Source organism: Hyaena hyaena, unplaced genomic scaffold, assembly GCF_003009895.1.
Source record: "Hyaena hyaena isolate Hyena2069 unplaced genomic scaffold, ASM300989v1 scaffold_43, whole genome shotgun sequence".
Classification (NCBI taxonomy): Eukaryota; Metazoa; Chordata; class Mammalia; order Carnivora; family Hyaenidae; genus Hyaena; species Hyaena hyaena.
The window spans coordinates 1,676,366-1,691,408 of NW_024080675.1; the positions used below are offsets into that span (position 1 = coordinate 1,676,366).

At 35.0% G+C, this 15,043-nt stretch overlaps 1 protein-coding gene across 4 annotated transcripts in view; it reads right to left on the reverse strand.

The window, feature by feature from the left end:
* RCOR3 (REST corepressor 3) overlaps window positions 1-15,043 on the reverse strand; it is a 57,293-nt gene that overhangs the window by 40,729 nt on the left and 1,521 nt on the right. For 3 of the 4 annotated variants that reach the window (XM_039230082.1, XM_039230081.1, XM_039230083.1), the window contains exons 3-5: window positions 6,653-6,730; window positions 2,981-3,033; window positions 978-1,139 (exon numbers count right to left, since the gene is read on the reverse strand). In XM_039230082.1, the coding sequence (XP_039086013.1) occupies window positions 978-1,139; window positions 2,981-3,033; window positions 6,653-6,730 (293 nt within the window). Of the gene's footprint in view, window positions 1-977; window positions 1,140-2,980; window positions 3,034-6,098; window positions 6,450-6,652; window positions 6,731-15,043 lie in introns of those variants that run through there. The other variant, XM_039230085.1, reaches the window with a different exon arrangement.

A 15,043-nucleotide genomic window follows, 5' to 3' on the forward strand; every position in this document is an offset into this window, starting at 1 on the left:
ACTACTTAATTCCAGACATTTTCATAACTTAAAAAAAAAACTCCATACCCATTAGCAGTCACTCCCTGCTAGTTCCCTTACCCCAGTCTCTGACAACTTGTAATCTACTTCCTGTCTCTATGGATTTGTCTATTGTGGACCCTTCATGTAAATGGAATCATATAATATGTGACCTTTTATGTTTGCCTTCTGTCACTTACATAATGTTTTCAAGAAAAGCTATTCAATTCTCAACAATGAATATTTTTAATTGTTTTGTTTTAAATTCAGGTTTCAAGATGATACATAATACAAATACACTTTAGCTACCAAATAAAGTCTTTGGGTATTAAAATGACTAATGATCATGCACTGATTTGTCATCCTAGCAAACAATGATACACACTCCCAATCAAAAAGGCTCTCTTAGTTAATGGAATACATTTATATATATTTGTAAACATTATCTAATTTTCATCCATTCAAGTTAAAAGATTTTAATGCAGCAACTTCTCAGGTTTATATTATTTTGACATAATACTAAAAATTTAAAAACTAGAAATAAAGGATTTTTGTCCTTAAAAAAAGCAACAGTACCTGTACAATATTGAAATATAGCACTTTTAAAAATTGATTTTCATATCCAAAGGAATATAAATTAGAAAATAAATCCTAATGTTAAAAAATGAAACGTTTAAAAATAAAATTGAAATTATGATTTTTCCCTAGAACAAGCACATTTAATAACTCTATTATACATACATTTAAGCCAAAACAAAACATTACTTATTATAATGAAATAACACATAACTGTCATGCATTAGAATGGCTGTAGAAAACAGGACTAGAAGCAAATATAAAAGTATTTTAAATATCAAATATTTTTGAAAATTAAAATTAGACTGAAAACTTTTTTGTATTTAATAATCAAAAAGAGTTTAATGATAGCATAGGTTATCTTTCAGGTATGAATCACAGTAAAACCAAAAATACCATACCATTTGCTGAATTCTGTGAAAGCTCTTCCCATGAAAACTAAAGGCTTGTTCAAACAGGACTTTATCTTCCACTGTCCACTCATCCGGAAAGGGAGTGAAATTAGGGAGATCAGCAAGGGACTTCTCAATGTTATGTTTATGCCAGAACAACATGCCAAGTGCCTTTGAAGAGAAATCACCCCCTTTGGTTTTAATGGACTTACGTTCCATCACACTTAAGAGAGTTAAACACAAATCAGGTTAAAATCTTAAGCCTATGACTTCAACTGAAAATACACTCACAGTTTGGGGCTATTAATCAGAGATGCCCAGGTAGTAGACCTCATTTATTTATTTCTTTTAAATCAGGGCCTCAGAACAGAGAATGTTCTTACATACCACATTTGCTGTATAATCTAGGAAAAACAGTGAGCTGAGGAGAGGGACTATAATTAATTACTAAAGCAGGTTTGTAGGCTCATATCAAGACTCTCACCCACATTTATTCATTGCCAATGTGTAGAAAAAAAACATGCTGTAAGGAAAAGTATCTAGTAAATACGTGAATGAAACTAACAATCATAACACAAAACTAGAAGTGCTCAGTCAAAACCTAGTAGAGAAATGTTTCAAGTTTTAACCTTTTAGGAGTATATCAGCTGAATAGTTCCAAGGAGTACCTCAACTCCAACCTTAATATTTACCACGTATATTTTTTAAAGTTCTTCATAATTATAATGTACCCAAAAATTTTTCAGAAGGCATATTAATAACTTCAATGATTTGTTTACCAAATCATGAAAGCAATGAAATGGGTAATTTCTAACTATTGCATAACTTTCCCTTCTATGGTTAAGTCACAGACCTTTATCTTTACTATAAAGTACTATATCACATTTCATTTTTTAAGAAGAAATTTGGCAACTTTTTAAATAATAAGTTTTAAAATTAATCTTTGTACTTTGGTAATACTCATTTAAAATGAATAAGAAAATGAACATACGTGCACTCACATTTTCCAGGATTAATGCCTCAAACAAACATTAAACAGAAAGTCAAGAATTCAAAACAAAATATGTAATTAAAGGCTTCAAAAAATAAAAAAGTTAACTACATTTAGATAAGTATCTCGATTTCACAGAAATGACTTCTTAATATTTAACATGTTATTGACCATAAAAAAGTTAGTTCTCAATAATCCAAACTATAGATAATTTATTTAACTATTAATTCTGATAAAGGTTTCTCTAATAATTAGCTGAAAAGAGACTTAAGAATCTCTATTTCATTTTTATTTTTTCATATTCTTCATTCCCTCATTATCAGAGATAATGAACCATCTGCTATATAGATCTCCTTTTATTTTTTTAAATTTTCTTTAAAGTTTATTTCTTTATTTTGGGAGAGAGCAAGAGAGAGTAACGAAAGGGGCAGAGAGGGAGGGAGAGAGAATCCCAAGCAGGCTTCAAAATGTCAGTGGGGAGTCTGATGCAGGGCTCAAACCCACAAACTGTGACATCATGACCTGAGCCAAAAACAAGAGGTGGATGCTCTACTGACTGAGCTGCCCAGGCGCCCTGTCCTTTTAAATTTTTCTAATTAAAAATATGCACTTTGTGAATTATTTTATTCAAAATTTAAAAGTCTTAAACATTTCTTTCAATTAATTTCTAAGTCTTTTAGATTAAAAGATCACAGAAAATTACCTGTACTCCAAAAAAAAAAAAAGTCCCTTTTTTGGTAAACATTTGCCAGAGTCATCCTAAAGGCATTTGGATACTTTTAGAACTCATAGCAGAGTAAGAAACAGAGGCATTGAGAGAAAAATGTTCAAGACCTTGAGACAAATAACGTTTATAAAAGCAAAATCCTTTATTCTGAAAGGTCAGACTTTGCTAGGACTTTTGTGGTATCTATAAAATAGGTTGAACTATACTTTTTTAGGACAGAAACAACCAGGAGACATTCTCTGGATTCAGTAAGTACTGAAGCAAGCTTTAATATTAGAATGTTTCTCTACATACCTGCTCCACGTTGTAGCCATGTTTCTCCTTTGCAATTGCAATATATTCATCCACTGCAATGAAACAATGTTACATAATTAATTATTCTTACTTCATTTTCTCAGATCTACCTTTTTTTTTTTTTACATTTTTTAATAAAGCAAAATAAAATAGCTGAAGTCATTTTCCATGAAATGTTACAAAAAGACTTTTACTTCTAAGACAGGGTTAGAAGCTTACTGGCTTTAAAATTTTACCTAGTATGATTTATCACTATGATTATACAGCACATACTTACTAAATTCAATGGCATTATACAATTATTCTTGTATACAAAAAAGACCAATTGGTATGTAGTCTATAGAGCCTAATACATGTAAAACATTAGATAATTCCTTCATTTTCTATTGCAGTCTTTATTTGCAGAGACTTAGCTGTTTCAGACCCCATCTCATAGTAAGAGTTGGCCCAAAGTCTTTACCTTCCCTTTTCCGATTGCTGTACAAAGGACGGTTTATCTATTGTTTGTCAGCTATACATAATAACACATTTAAGTGTGCTTCAGTATCCCTAAATTTTCTTCAGCTCTTCCTGCGGACTATAAAGAAGGTGTCTGAATATTCCATTTTCATTCAACTTCCATATGTAATCAAGCCAGAATTACTTAGATAAGCACAGTTTCAATAATGATGTACTACTAGGTATTTCAAGGCCTCATTGCTGAGATGTCTACCATTTCACATTCAGCAGGACTTGGCTTTATGTAAAATCCATATAGTCACTCCTGTTTGATCCTTTTTTAAGTATATTATATACTTTTTAATATATAAAATTCTCTTTCAGCATATTTGGAGAAGCAGAGGTTAAGAATTCTGATCCCAGAATAGCTAGTTTACCAGGGCTTGATTCTCAGCCTTGCTGCTAGTTTTTTGACGTTAGGCAATTAACTTGACCTTTTCATATCTTAATGTCCTCACTTTAAAACAGTGTCTTCTTCCTAGGATTAAATGAGCTAATATACATCAAGTGCTTAGAATAACACCTGACACATTTTAGGTACTTTATATAAGTTTGCTATTATTATTAGTCAATATGATATAGTTTAATATAGAAGTATGCTATTATAACAGTAATGTTGTTAGAATAACAACTAACTTTTATGGATGCTATTATAGTTCCCTAGGACTATGAATTTTTGGTGCAGAAAATCCAAATATTGTATTTCATTTAGAACTTAAACACATAGATTAAAACACAAGGCAGTTCTAAATATATGCTGATTAACTTTAACTAAAATGTCTTATAGTCTTATAAACAGAAGGCTAACCAATACCAGTCAACCTGTAGTTTTCAACCTTGGCTCTGCATAAAAACAGTGGGGAAGCTTTTAAAAAGTCCAGGATCTCTGCACAGCAAAGGAAACAACCCACAAAACTAATAGGCAACGAACGGAATGGGAAAAGATAGTTGCAAATGACATATCAGATAAAGGGTTAATATCCAAAATCTATAAGGAACTCACCAAACTACACACCCGAAAAACAAACAACCCAGTGAAGAAATGGGCAGAAGATATGAACAGACACTTCTCCAAAGAGGACATCCAGATGGCCAACAGACACATGAAACAATGCTCAGCATCCCTCCTCATCAGGGAAATACAAATCAAAACCACACTGAGATACCACCTCATGCCAGTCAGAGTGGCTAAAATGAACAAATCAGAGAACTCTAGATGCTGGCGAGGATGTGGAGAAACGGGCACCCTCCTACACTGTTGGTGGCAATGTAAACTGGTACAGCCCCTCTGGAAAACAGTGTGGAGGTTCCTCAGGAAACTAACAATAGAACTCCCCTATGACCCAGCAATAGCACTGCTAGGAATTTACCCAAGGGATACAGAAATGCTGATGCATAGGAGCACATGTACCCCAATGTTCCTAGCAGCACTCCCAACAATAGCTAAAACATGGAAAGAGCCTAAGGGTCCATCAACGGACGAATGGATCAAGAAGATGTGGTTTATCTATACCATGGAATACTACATGGCAATGAGAAACAATGAAACCTGGCCATGTGTAGCAACATGGATGGACCTTGAGGGTGTTATGCTGAGCGAAATAAGTCAGGCAGAGAAGGACAAATATCATTATGTTTGCAAGTATAGGAGGATTAGGAGGAACTTAACGGAGGAAAAAGGGGGAGAAGAAGGGAGGAAATGGTGGGGGAAAGGGAGAGAGGCAAACCATGAGAGACTCTTGAATGCTGACAAAAACTGAGGACCGATGGATGTGGGGGGGAGGGGGGATGGGCATGGAGGAGGACACTTGTGGGGATGAACGCTGGGTGTTATGTGGAAACTAATTTGACAATAAACTATTTGTAAAAAAAAAAGAAAAAGTCCAGGCTCAGCCCCTAAAGGTTCTGATGTAATTGGGTTGAGACAGAGACCAAGATAAGACATCAGTACTGTTTTTTCAAAGTTTCCCCAAGTGACTCCAATGCATAGTCAGGGTTGAAAACTACTGTACTAGATCTTCAGTCTAGGACATTCTACATGGATACCATACAATCAGAATATGGTGGCTTTCTGAATTTTGTTTTCCACTTTATTAAGAAATCCATTGAATAAAATACTGCTAAGAGAGCAAAAGCCAGTGATACCCTGATGCTCAGTTTATGAATGAAAGCCTTCAGTAATGAGAACTGAACCAGAGAAACCTGATAATCTCCTTCAGGTTTCTCAGTATATAATCCCAGGCCAAATGTACAATTTTGTTTTCTGTTAAGAATGCCTCAAGGGCATATAATTCCTAGATTACCAGCTATACCTTTTGTCGGTATTCCAAAGCTCTCAAATAAGAATTACCAGGTACACAACATAATACCCAATTTTCAATTTTTAGTTCTCATTGCGTCAATAAGTATGCTTAGACTTATTATGCACAAGATATATAAGACATCATTAATTTTCATAGGACTAAACAAACCATCATGGGACATCTTTAAGATTTATTAAGTATTTTTAAAAGACAAGCTTATTTTATAGCTGCAAGAATAGCTGTGTGGTGGTTTTTATTTGGGTTTTAACAAATTCAATGATAACTGAATGGAGGGGTGGGTATCTTAGTTTTGTTACCTGCACGTTTCCTATATCTGATGTGCCGCAAAGGATCACGTCCGCTACATCACATTGAAGTCTAAAGCCACACCATGATTCAAGAAGTGCATGGTCAATGATCCAGAAGGTCTCCGTCCAGAATTGGAGAGCTCAAAGATGACCTGATTGATGGCTGCTGAAGTCAGTTCTTTCCCCTTTCCTCTTTAAAATGGTAATGATAGTGGGCTCTTTGAAGTTTGAAGGCATTTCTTTACAGCTCCATATACTGAGGAAAAGCCTCTGCAGATGTCTACATAGTAACTCCCTCCCCTGCTTGAGGATTTAAGCAGCAATGCCATCAGATCCTAGGTATTTTCAGTCTTCCTGGGCCTGACACAAATTGGAACGATCAACCCACTATCTTTCAAAAGGAAAAACATTCTAATATAACAACCTCCATCAAAACATAAAACAAAACAAAAGCAAACCGTTTTTTTATGAGAATCTAAGCAACCCGAAACAAATATAAGTTGAATTTTGAATTGGTTGATAGAGCCCTATGGACATAAACATTCAATTTCGGAAAAACTTACATTTGGTATCTGGGATACTGTGATATGGAGACCATACAAGCATTCCTCCATTGTCTTTATCTGTGTACTTTGTAGCACCTGGGGGGGAAAAAATTGATTACTCTAAATATGAAGGATTTTATTTACATTCAAAATAAATATAAACAAAGTAAGCTTTATCTCTATTTTAGTATAGTACCTGCAAGAGACAAAGAAACAAAGTACAGGGAAACAGAGAAGGAAAACAGGCTTGATTAAATACACTAAATATTTCATTTATGGAATTGAGGAAAATCTCACAAACACTAAAATTTACCCCCACTAAAGTTTACCACCGTTAAAAGACTTTCTTAAGTACATTATATGGCCTTAATTCTTTTTTAAAAAATTTTTTAACATTTATTTATTTTTGAGAGACAGAGAGAGACATATCATGAGCAGGGGAGGGGCAGAGAGAGAAGGACACACAGAATTGGAAGCAGGCTCCAGGCTCTGAGCTAGCTGTCAGCACAGAGCCCGACAGGGGGCTTGAACCCACGAACTGTGAGATCATGACCTGACCCAAAGTCGGATGCTCAATGGACTGAGCCACCCAGGCACCCCTATATAGCCATAATTCTTGACAGGTAATAGACCTGATTTAATCTTCTGTACATTACTTAAGAGTCAGTAAAAACTTTTTTTTTTTAAGTTTATTTACTTTTGAGAGAGAGTGAGCAGCAAGAGGCAGAGGGGGAGAGGGAGGGAGGGGAAGAGGGAGGGAGGGGAAGGGAGGGAGAGGGAGAGGGAGAGAGAGAGAGGGAGAGAGAGAGGGAGAGAGAGAGGGAGAGAGAGAGGGAGAGAGAGAGGGAGAGAGAGAGAATCCCAAACAGGCTTCACACTGAGCATGAAGTCCAACACAGCACTTGATCCCATGAACTGCAAGATCATGACCTGAGCTGAAGTCAAGAATCAGATGCTCAACTGACTGAGCCACCCAGGTGCCCCAATTCTGACTTTTAAAACTAGAGAATACCTCAGGTGGTAACTTACTTGTTTTGCCCAATATCTAAATAGGCCAAGATTACCATAATTTAAAAATACTTATACCTGCTTTTTATGGGTTTTTATTTTGCCTTTTTCCTTGTGAGTCTGCCAGCTATTCCTTATCAGCATTAATTTTATTTACTATAGTTTATATTTATAAAAGTATGTGTTCTGTGTAAGAGGAAAACAAAGTAAAAAACTGTAAAATAATGTTGTTTCTTCTTAATGTAATCTGAGAGTCTACCTCTAATGTAGAAGCACGCCATTACTGTTTCTTATTTCTAATCTGTTATAATCTAAAGTCAGAAAAGTCAAGCTCTATTGGAACTGCATGTAAATTAAGCATAGAATCAATGAAAGTCTGAAATAGTATCCCAATGCCAAGTACATGCCCATGGATTCTGTCTTTTAATAACTTGGTGGTCTTTTTCTGGCTTCTAATTCCTAGGTGCATTCAAATTAATAAAAACCATCAAGAAATGAAACATTGTTGCCACCTACTCACTTGAAGACTTGTCTATGAATATATCATAACTGACTTTTATGAGATGTTGATAGCTACCACCAACTAATGGCAAGAATTCCAAAATGGTTCACATAAAGCATTAACAGAATTCTCAGGTTAAACTGTAATCATTCATAAGGTTATAGATATTTGGAATAAAGAACATTCATTTCCAGGGGTAAAGAACTACTACTACAGTCTCAATCTAGAGAAGTTATCTATCCAGCAACAATTTAATATAGTTCAGTAGCTTTTAATTTTTGGAGCATCATTACACATTACTACTGTATTTTCAATCAACAAATTATAGTTAGAGAATGATATATATGAAGCTAAAATTGTTGAAAAATTTTATGTGTTTTATGTAAGGAAAAATTAAGGATGGAGAAATTTGAAATGAGGGAACACTACCAAAGTATTAGAAAAACCATAATTACAAAGTGAATCTAAAACCAAAACCTACTTCATTTTGTCACTGTCTTTAAAAAAAATTTTTAATGTTTATTCATTTTTCAGAGAGATAGACAGAGTGTAAGCAGGGGAGGGGTACAGAGAGAGGGAGATTCAGAATCCAAAGCAGGCTCCAGACTCAGAGCTATCAGCAGAGCCCGACGCAGGGCTCAAACCCACGAACTGCGAGGTTATGACCTGAGCTGAAGTCAGTCGCTCAACTGACTAAGCCACCCAGGTGCCCCTGTCAAAAGTATCTTTTAATAAAAGAGGATAGAAATAAAATGCAAGTTAGAAGTACATTATGAAAAATTTACATTCAATGAAAACAAATTTCAGGTTTAAAAAAAAAAACTTCAAAAGTAAGCTCTATATTAAATTTCTAACCATATAAAATACAAACACAAAAGCAAAAGAGGCAGCCACTTGATGAAAACAGACATGCTATCTAACATGTTACCTTACTGCTATTTCTAGTGAGTATTCTAAGTTTCAATTCTTTAACATAGGACTGATACTTTTCCACAATGGATTATGACAATAAGACAATTTAAATCCTACTTAATAAGGAATGAAACAAAGAAAGGTTTCCATTAAATCTCAAGTCTTAAGAGCAGATTATGCTTAATATTTAAACATATTTCCTTGCATTAAAAAAAATCTTAATTAAAATATCTTCATGAAATGTCTCCTTACACAGATATAAACTTTTTTTTGTATTTTTTCCTATGAAGAATAATAGTTAGGTTTCCAAAAAAAAATTCTTAGCACTATAATTAAGGGCCTGATCTGACAAAAACTGACATCCAAACTGTGGGGACTAACAGCTCTTCTAATATGGGGGCAGGGGAAGGCGCTAATAAAGGAGAGTAAGCATGTCTGGTAGCAGAGAATGCCTAATTAGGCATTTCACAATGTTCTTTTCCTAACCCTTGAACTAGACTCCGCCATTTTCAATCATGTATGTGTCAACTCAGCTTAAGACATGACTGATGTTCATAGGAAATGAGGTATTTTAGCATAATGGTTAAGAGTGTAACCATTATAGAGCCGGACTCTAAGTTTGAATCCAAGCTCTGCCACTATCTAGCTTTGTCATCTTGGGGAAATTTATCTATGTTGTCTATGCCTCAGTTTAACTCTTCTTTAAAAAATGGATGATGAAGGGTACCTGAGTGGCTCAGTCGGTTAAGGTTCTAACTTTAGTCATTATCTTGCAGTTTGTGAGTTCGAGCTCTATGTCAGGCTCTGTGCTAACTGTTCAGAGCCTGCAGCCTGCTTCGGAATCTGTGCCTCCTCTCTCTGCCTCTCCCCCCCATGCACTCTGTCTCTCTCTCTCAAAAATAAATAAAACATTAAAAAAAAAAAAACCCACAATGATGACAGTACTACTTCACAATATTATTAAAAAATTTACAAATTATGGGGCACTTGGGTGGCTCAGTCAGTTAACTGTCTGACTTCGGCTCAGGTCATGCTCTCATGGCTTGTGGGTTTGAGCCCCATGTTGGGCTCTTTGCTGACAGCTCAGAGCCTGGAGCTTGCTTTAGATTCTGTGTCTCTCTCTCTCTCCTTTTCTCTCCCTCCTCCTCCCCTGCTAGCACTCTGTCTCTCCCTCTCTCAAAAATAAATAAACCTAAAAAAATTTACAAATTAATATCTGTAAAGTACCTAGCATACAGTAGCTTTACTTAAGACATTTTTATTACCAGTACATGCTTACTGAAAACAGTTCTTTCTTGAGTTCCCTTCTATCTCTGAAAAGGCTTCTTGTCACTCTATCAATCGGATAATAACATAAATGAACACACCCTCATGGGGCTATAACACAAAAAGCTTATGCCTTCTTTCACCAACCCCTTGAAAAAGAGATTAGATAGCTGAAATGACCTAGCAACTAAGATCTGACTCCTCTCCTATAAAAGGAGAAACTAACTCGTATTATTAAAAACAAAGTAACCCTCAGGATGCTTTGCATCCCATAAAGTCTTATCCTTTCCATCATAAAAGTTGAACAAAAATATTATAAGGACATAAACTCAATGCTCATTTTGTTTTTATGTGTACTAATATTTAATATTATATCTCCAAACTTACTGGTACTTAGAAATAATACTGAGCATCAAATTTGACTCACCACAAAATAGTCCAGTCTTAGAAGTATCCTATCTTCTAAATAAATTAAAAAAACAAATTGAAACCTAGATAGCAAGCTACTATCATGCAAAAAAAAAAAAACAACTGTATAGTAGCATGACAATTCTGAAAACAAAATTATTAAACGGTTTTTAAAAACATGAAACACTTAAAAGTTTAATCCTTTTGAAATGTTTTACATATCCTTAACTGCAGTTGGTAAAGTACATTTATGAGACCAACTGGGAAAAACCAACAACTAAAAAACAAAAGTATAATTCTGATAAGCTAGGATTTTGACATCTATAGGAAATTTCAACATAAGTACAAAAATAAAAATCTTCCATTTCTTCTCAGATTTCTTTGAAGACATTTAGAATAAGGATTTTGATTGAAATCTTGGGATAAATATTCTACATAAAGAACTTAAAGCCTGGGGCACCTGGGTGGCTCAGTTGATTGAGCACCCAACTCTTGATTTTGGCTCAGGTCAAGACCCCAGGATTGTGGGATCGAGCCCCACATCAGGCTCTGTGCTAAGCATGGAGCCTGCTTAAAATTCTCTTTCTCTCCCTTTGCTCCTCTCACCCATTCTCTCTCTAAAATAAAATAAAGAATTTAAATACTGAGAATATTAAGACACACCAAATATTTTTTAAAATTCTACTATTTATGAACCATGCTTTCATTTATAGATTTAATTCACCACCTTCAAACTGGGATAAACAAAGACTTTCCAAGAGGTATATGAGTAGAAGTAAGTTTTATAGGAATCAATTTTCAGACCTTTAACTTCCCTATGTTTCCTTTCCCACACAATCTGCTTGAGAACTCACCTTCAGTCTAAGCTGTATGTTCATTCTACTCTGACCTTCTTCACAAATGCCTTCTCTCACTTAAAAAAGCAGCTCTCTAACCCCCTCCCACATCTGACCAAGAGTACATTGCTTAAAATTTTAAAACCTCTAGAGCGCCAAACAAAGGGTGTCTGCAAGGCTCTCCTTTACTCAAGGCATTATAGCTATTACAATTACAACTTCAATTACACAATAATTGTAATAATTCAAATCAGAAGAGACTTAACACTTAGAACCTTAGGTTCACAAGAATACACATTACAGTGGTAGAGAAATTGGATAGGTGATCAATAAAGCACTTTCAAGCAAAAAAATATAAAAATCCTGTGGGGCAAATGCATGGAAAGGATTTCAAAAATAAAAAGGAAAAATGTAAACTTTCAGACTATGAACCTATTCATACTTTTTTCCTTTCTTTTTTTTTTTTTTTAGTAGGCTCCTCACTAAAGACACAGCCTAATGCAGGGCTTGAACTCATGACACAGAAACCTAGACCTGGGCTGAGATCAATCAGATGATTAACTGACTATGCCACAGAGGTGCCCCACTTCATACTTTATATAAAATAGGTGCTATCATATTACTGCAGTATTTATATTTAACCTCATACATTTAAAATAAGGATATAACAACTTTATTTCAAAGTGTTAATATTTTCAATACACCGGAGATTATGTTTTTCAACTATTTAAACACAGCAACAAGTGATAGATGTCAAAAATATGTGAGAAAATCTTTTTTTTTTTTAATTTTTTATGGATATACAAGCAAAACATCTGAAAACTGCTACTTTGTAGACATTAATTTTCACTTCATCTTACGATATAGTTAACATTATCTCCCATTCACAAATGAGAAAACAAAGGTCTGGATACATCAGATGGTTCATCGAGGTCACTTGGCCATATTAGCTAAAAGGCATACAGTACGATTTGAGGCTCTAATCACCACACGAAACTGCTCCTCCTTGATTGATGAATAGTCAGGAGGCACTAAATAAAAGTTGGGAAGACCTAGTGAAAAATCTAAAGAAAAAAAAACACCTAAGAAAATGATCAAATCCACTTAACTTTTTAAAGGCATTCTTAGCAATGGTCTGTTAATTAACATACACTATTCTCAATCTCCTACATTCAGGAATTACAATTTAAGTTACAATTCTCATATTTTCTAAAATACTCATTTTAGTAAGTCATTCTGTGTTCGATTTCTACCATCACTATCCATCTCCTCCAATAAATATATCCTGCATATACACACAAATCCTCTTCTAATTTTCCTATATTCTGATCATAATAATCTTGGTACCTAAGGAATTTTTCTTCCAAATAACTTGCGTGGTTACAGGTCAAAAATCTCTAGTGGTTAATGAGACTAAAGATAATGTTCTGGAGAAAAGAAAAGGTGGTAGGAACTGACCATTTCTCAATTTCTCTCATTAATTAATAAATATCTCTTTTCCTTTTTCCAATGAAATGTTTTAATTTCTCAGTGAATTACATTGAATTGATATGAAGTAGAAACTTCACACAACAGTACACACTCAGAATAAAATAGACAGTGGTACTACGTTGAAAGGCATTAGAGGTTCAATACTTCCTTATAAAATGTGCCTACCAACTGTTAATCTTCATGTGTTTGACAAAATTTGCTTATGATGGCTATAGACGAGTCCACTTTGGTTTAAATAACTGGTTTTAGTTGTGTCCTTGGGCTTAGTACTCTTCTACACGTGATTAAGGAGAAAACTTACAGATGATTAAGGAGAAAACTTACAGATGAGTTTTTACAATAGGACATACATCCTTATTCTAATAAAGAGTATCAATTATAATCTGAGTAAGTTAATTAAAATAGGACTAAAAAATAGCAATAATCAGTGATTTTTTTTTCCCCACATTCTGCTTACATTCAAATTTTTTAAAAATTATGATGATCAAGTAATCCACATACCGGCCATGTAAAACTACCTGAGATATTCTGCACCTTTAATGAATTATTTTTCAAATTTTGAAATTTGTTCTAGTGTTTAGTCTATCATGAAATGAAAACCAAAAAGAACAAAACAAAAAGCAAAAAACAAAAGAAAAACCTTTATAGTGGTCTATGTCATGGCATGTATAATTTGGTTCCAGCAAGAAGTCTGGTTTTTAAACACAAGATCACCTAATAATCTACCTGTGTACAGCTGTCTATGAAATACAAACCTACCTAATGTGGCAAAAAGATAAATATGTTTACTAACTTATGAAACTGTTCTGGCTGTTGAATTGCTGTTGAATTCTAATTTGTAAATAAGCTTATCATTTCCCCAAAAAGCAGAGTACCAATGAAAGTCCTAAATCAGAAAGGTATAAATGTATGCAGAATCGTTCTTCCTAATTATGAAATTGAACCTTTACTCAGTAACTGCCTTATGCCCAGTCATGTATTCCTGACAAGAAGTTCATAAAGTATTTTTTATTTCCATTGTATAGCTAAAAAACTAAGGATCAGGGAAGGCCACTGGCTTGCTCAGAGCACAAAAATTAAAGAGCTGGGAACTGAAATTAGTCTATCTTCAGCTAAAGCATGCTTTTTCCAAATGTCAAGTTAATACCTGAGGCAGCATAGTAATGTGAAAGTGTCATCTACCTACTAGTTGCATCAATAAACAAAGTTAATTTCACAAAACATTTAAAATTATTTGAAGCCCACCAGTGCACACACTTGATAGCTTTTGAATAAAATGTATTAACGGCCATGTCATTTAGAACGCAACCCAGATCTAGGAAGCACTCTTGTTTCATTGTTTTACCTACTTAAAAACTGACTGCGCTGACAATCCTTTTAACCCTCATTATTTATCCTCTCCCCTGGGACAGGAGGAGATGCTACCTAAAAATTCTTTAAATGGTTGGTAAATAGTTCACATTGCCCTAATGGGCAGGGGAAGGACGATATTACCCATCTATACCCTATAATGAAGCAAACAAGCTACATGCCCCTTCCTCAAAATAAACGAAGTTCTATTAATTAATATCTAATACAGAACTCGAGAGTCTCACACAATATTATAAGCGGGCAATGGGCAGAAAACTGACCAACTGTAAGGGGGAAAGGAAGGGAAGCAAAAACAAAAACAGAAAACAAAAACAAAAACAACAAAAACGAGAGAGCTCCTTCAAAGTCTGTCCAAAGCCTGAACTGAAGAGGGTCTGGGGTGGGGAGAAGGAAACACGCTCCACTCCGGGAGGCTCCAGCAAGGGCGCCTCCATATGCGGAACTCTCGCCCAATCCCCGTCCAGACTGAAATCCCGTGACCGCCAGAGAGCCTGTTTGGAGAAAAGTAGACAGGGAGCCCGCAAGCTGGGTTGGCAGAGGACGCTGGAACCTGGCTGCTCGGGAGAAAATGTCTCCTTGGCAGCTGCAGCCACTGTCCTGTGGTCTGACTTCCTA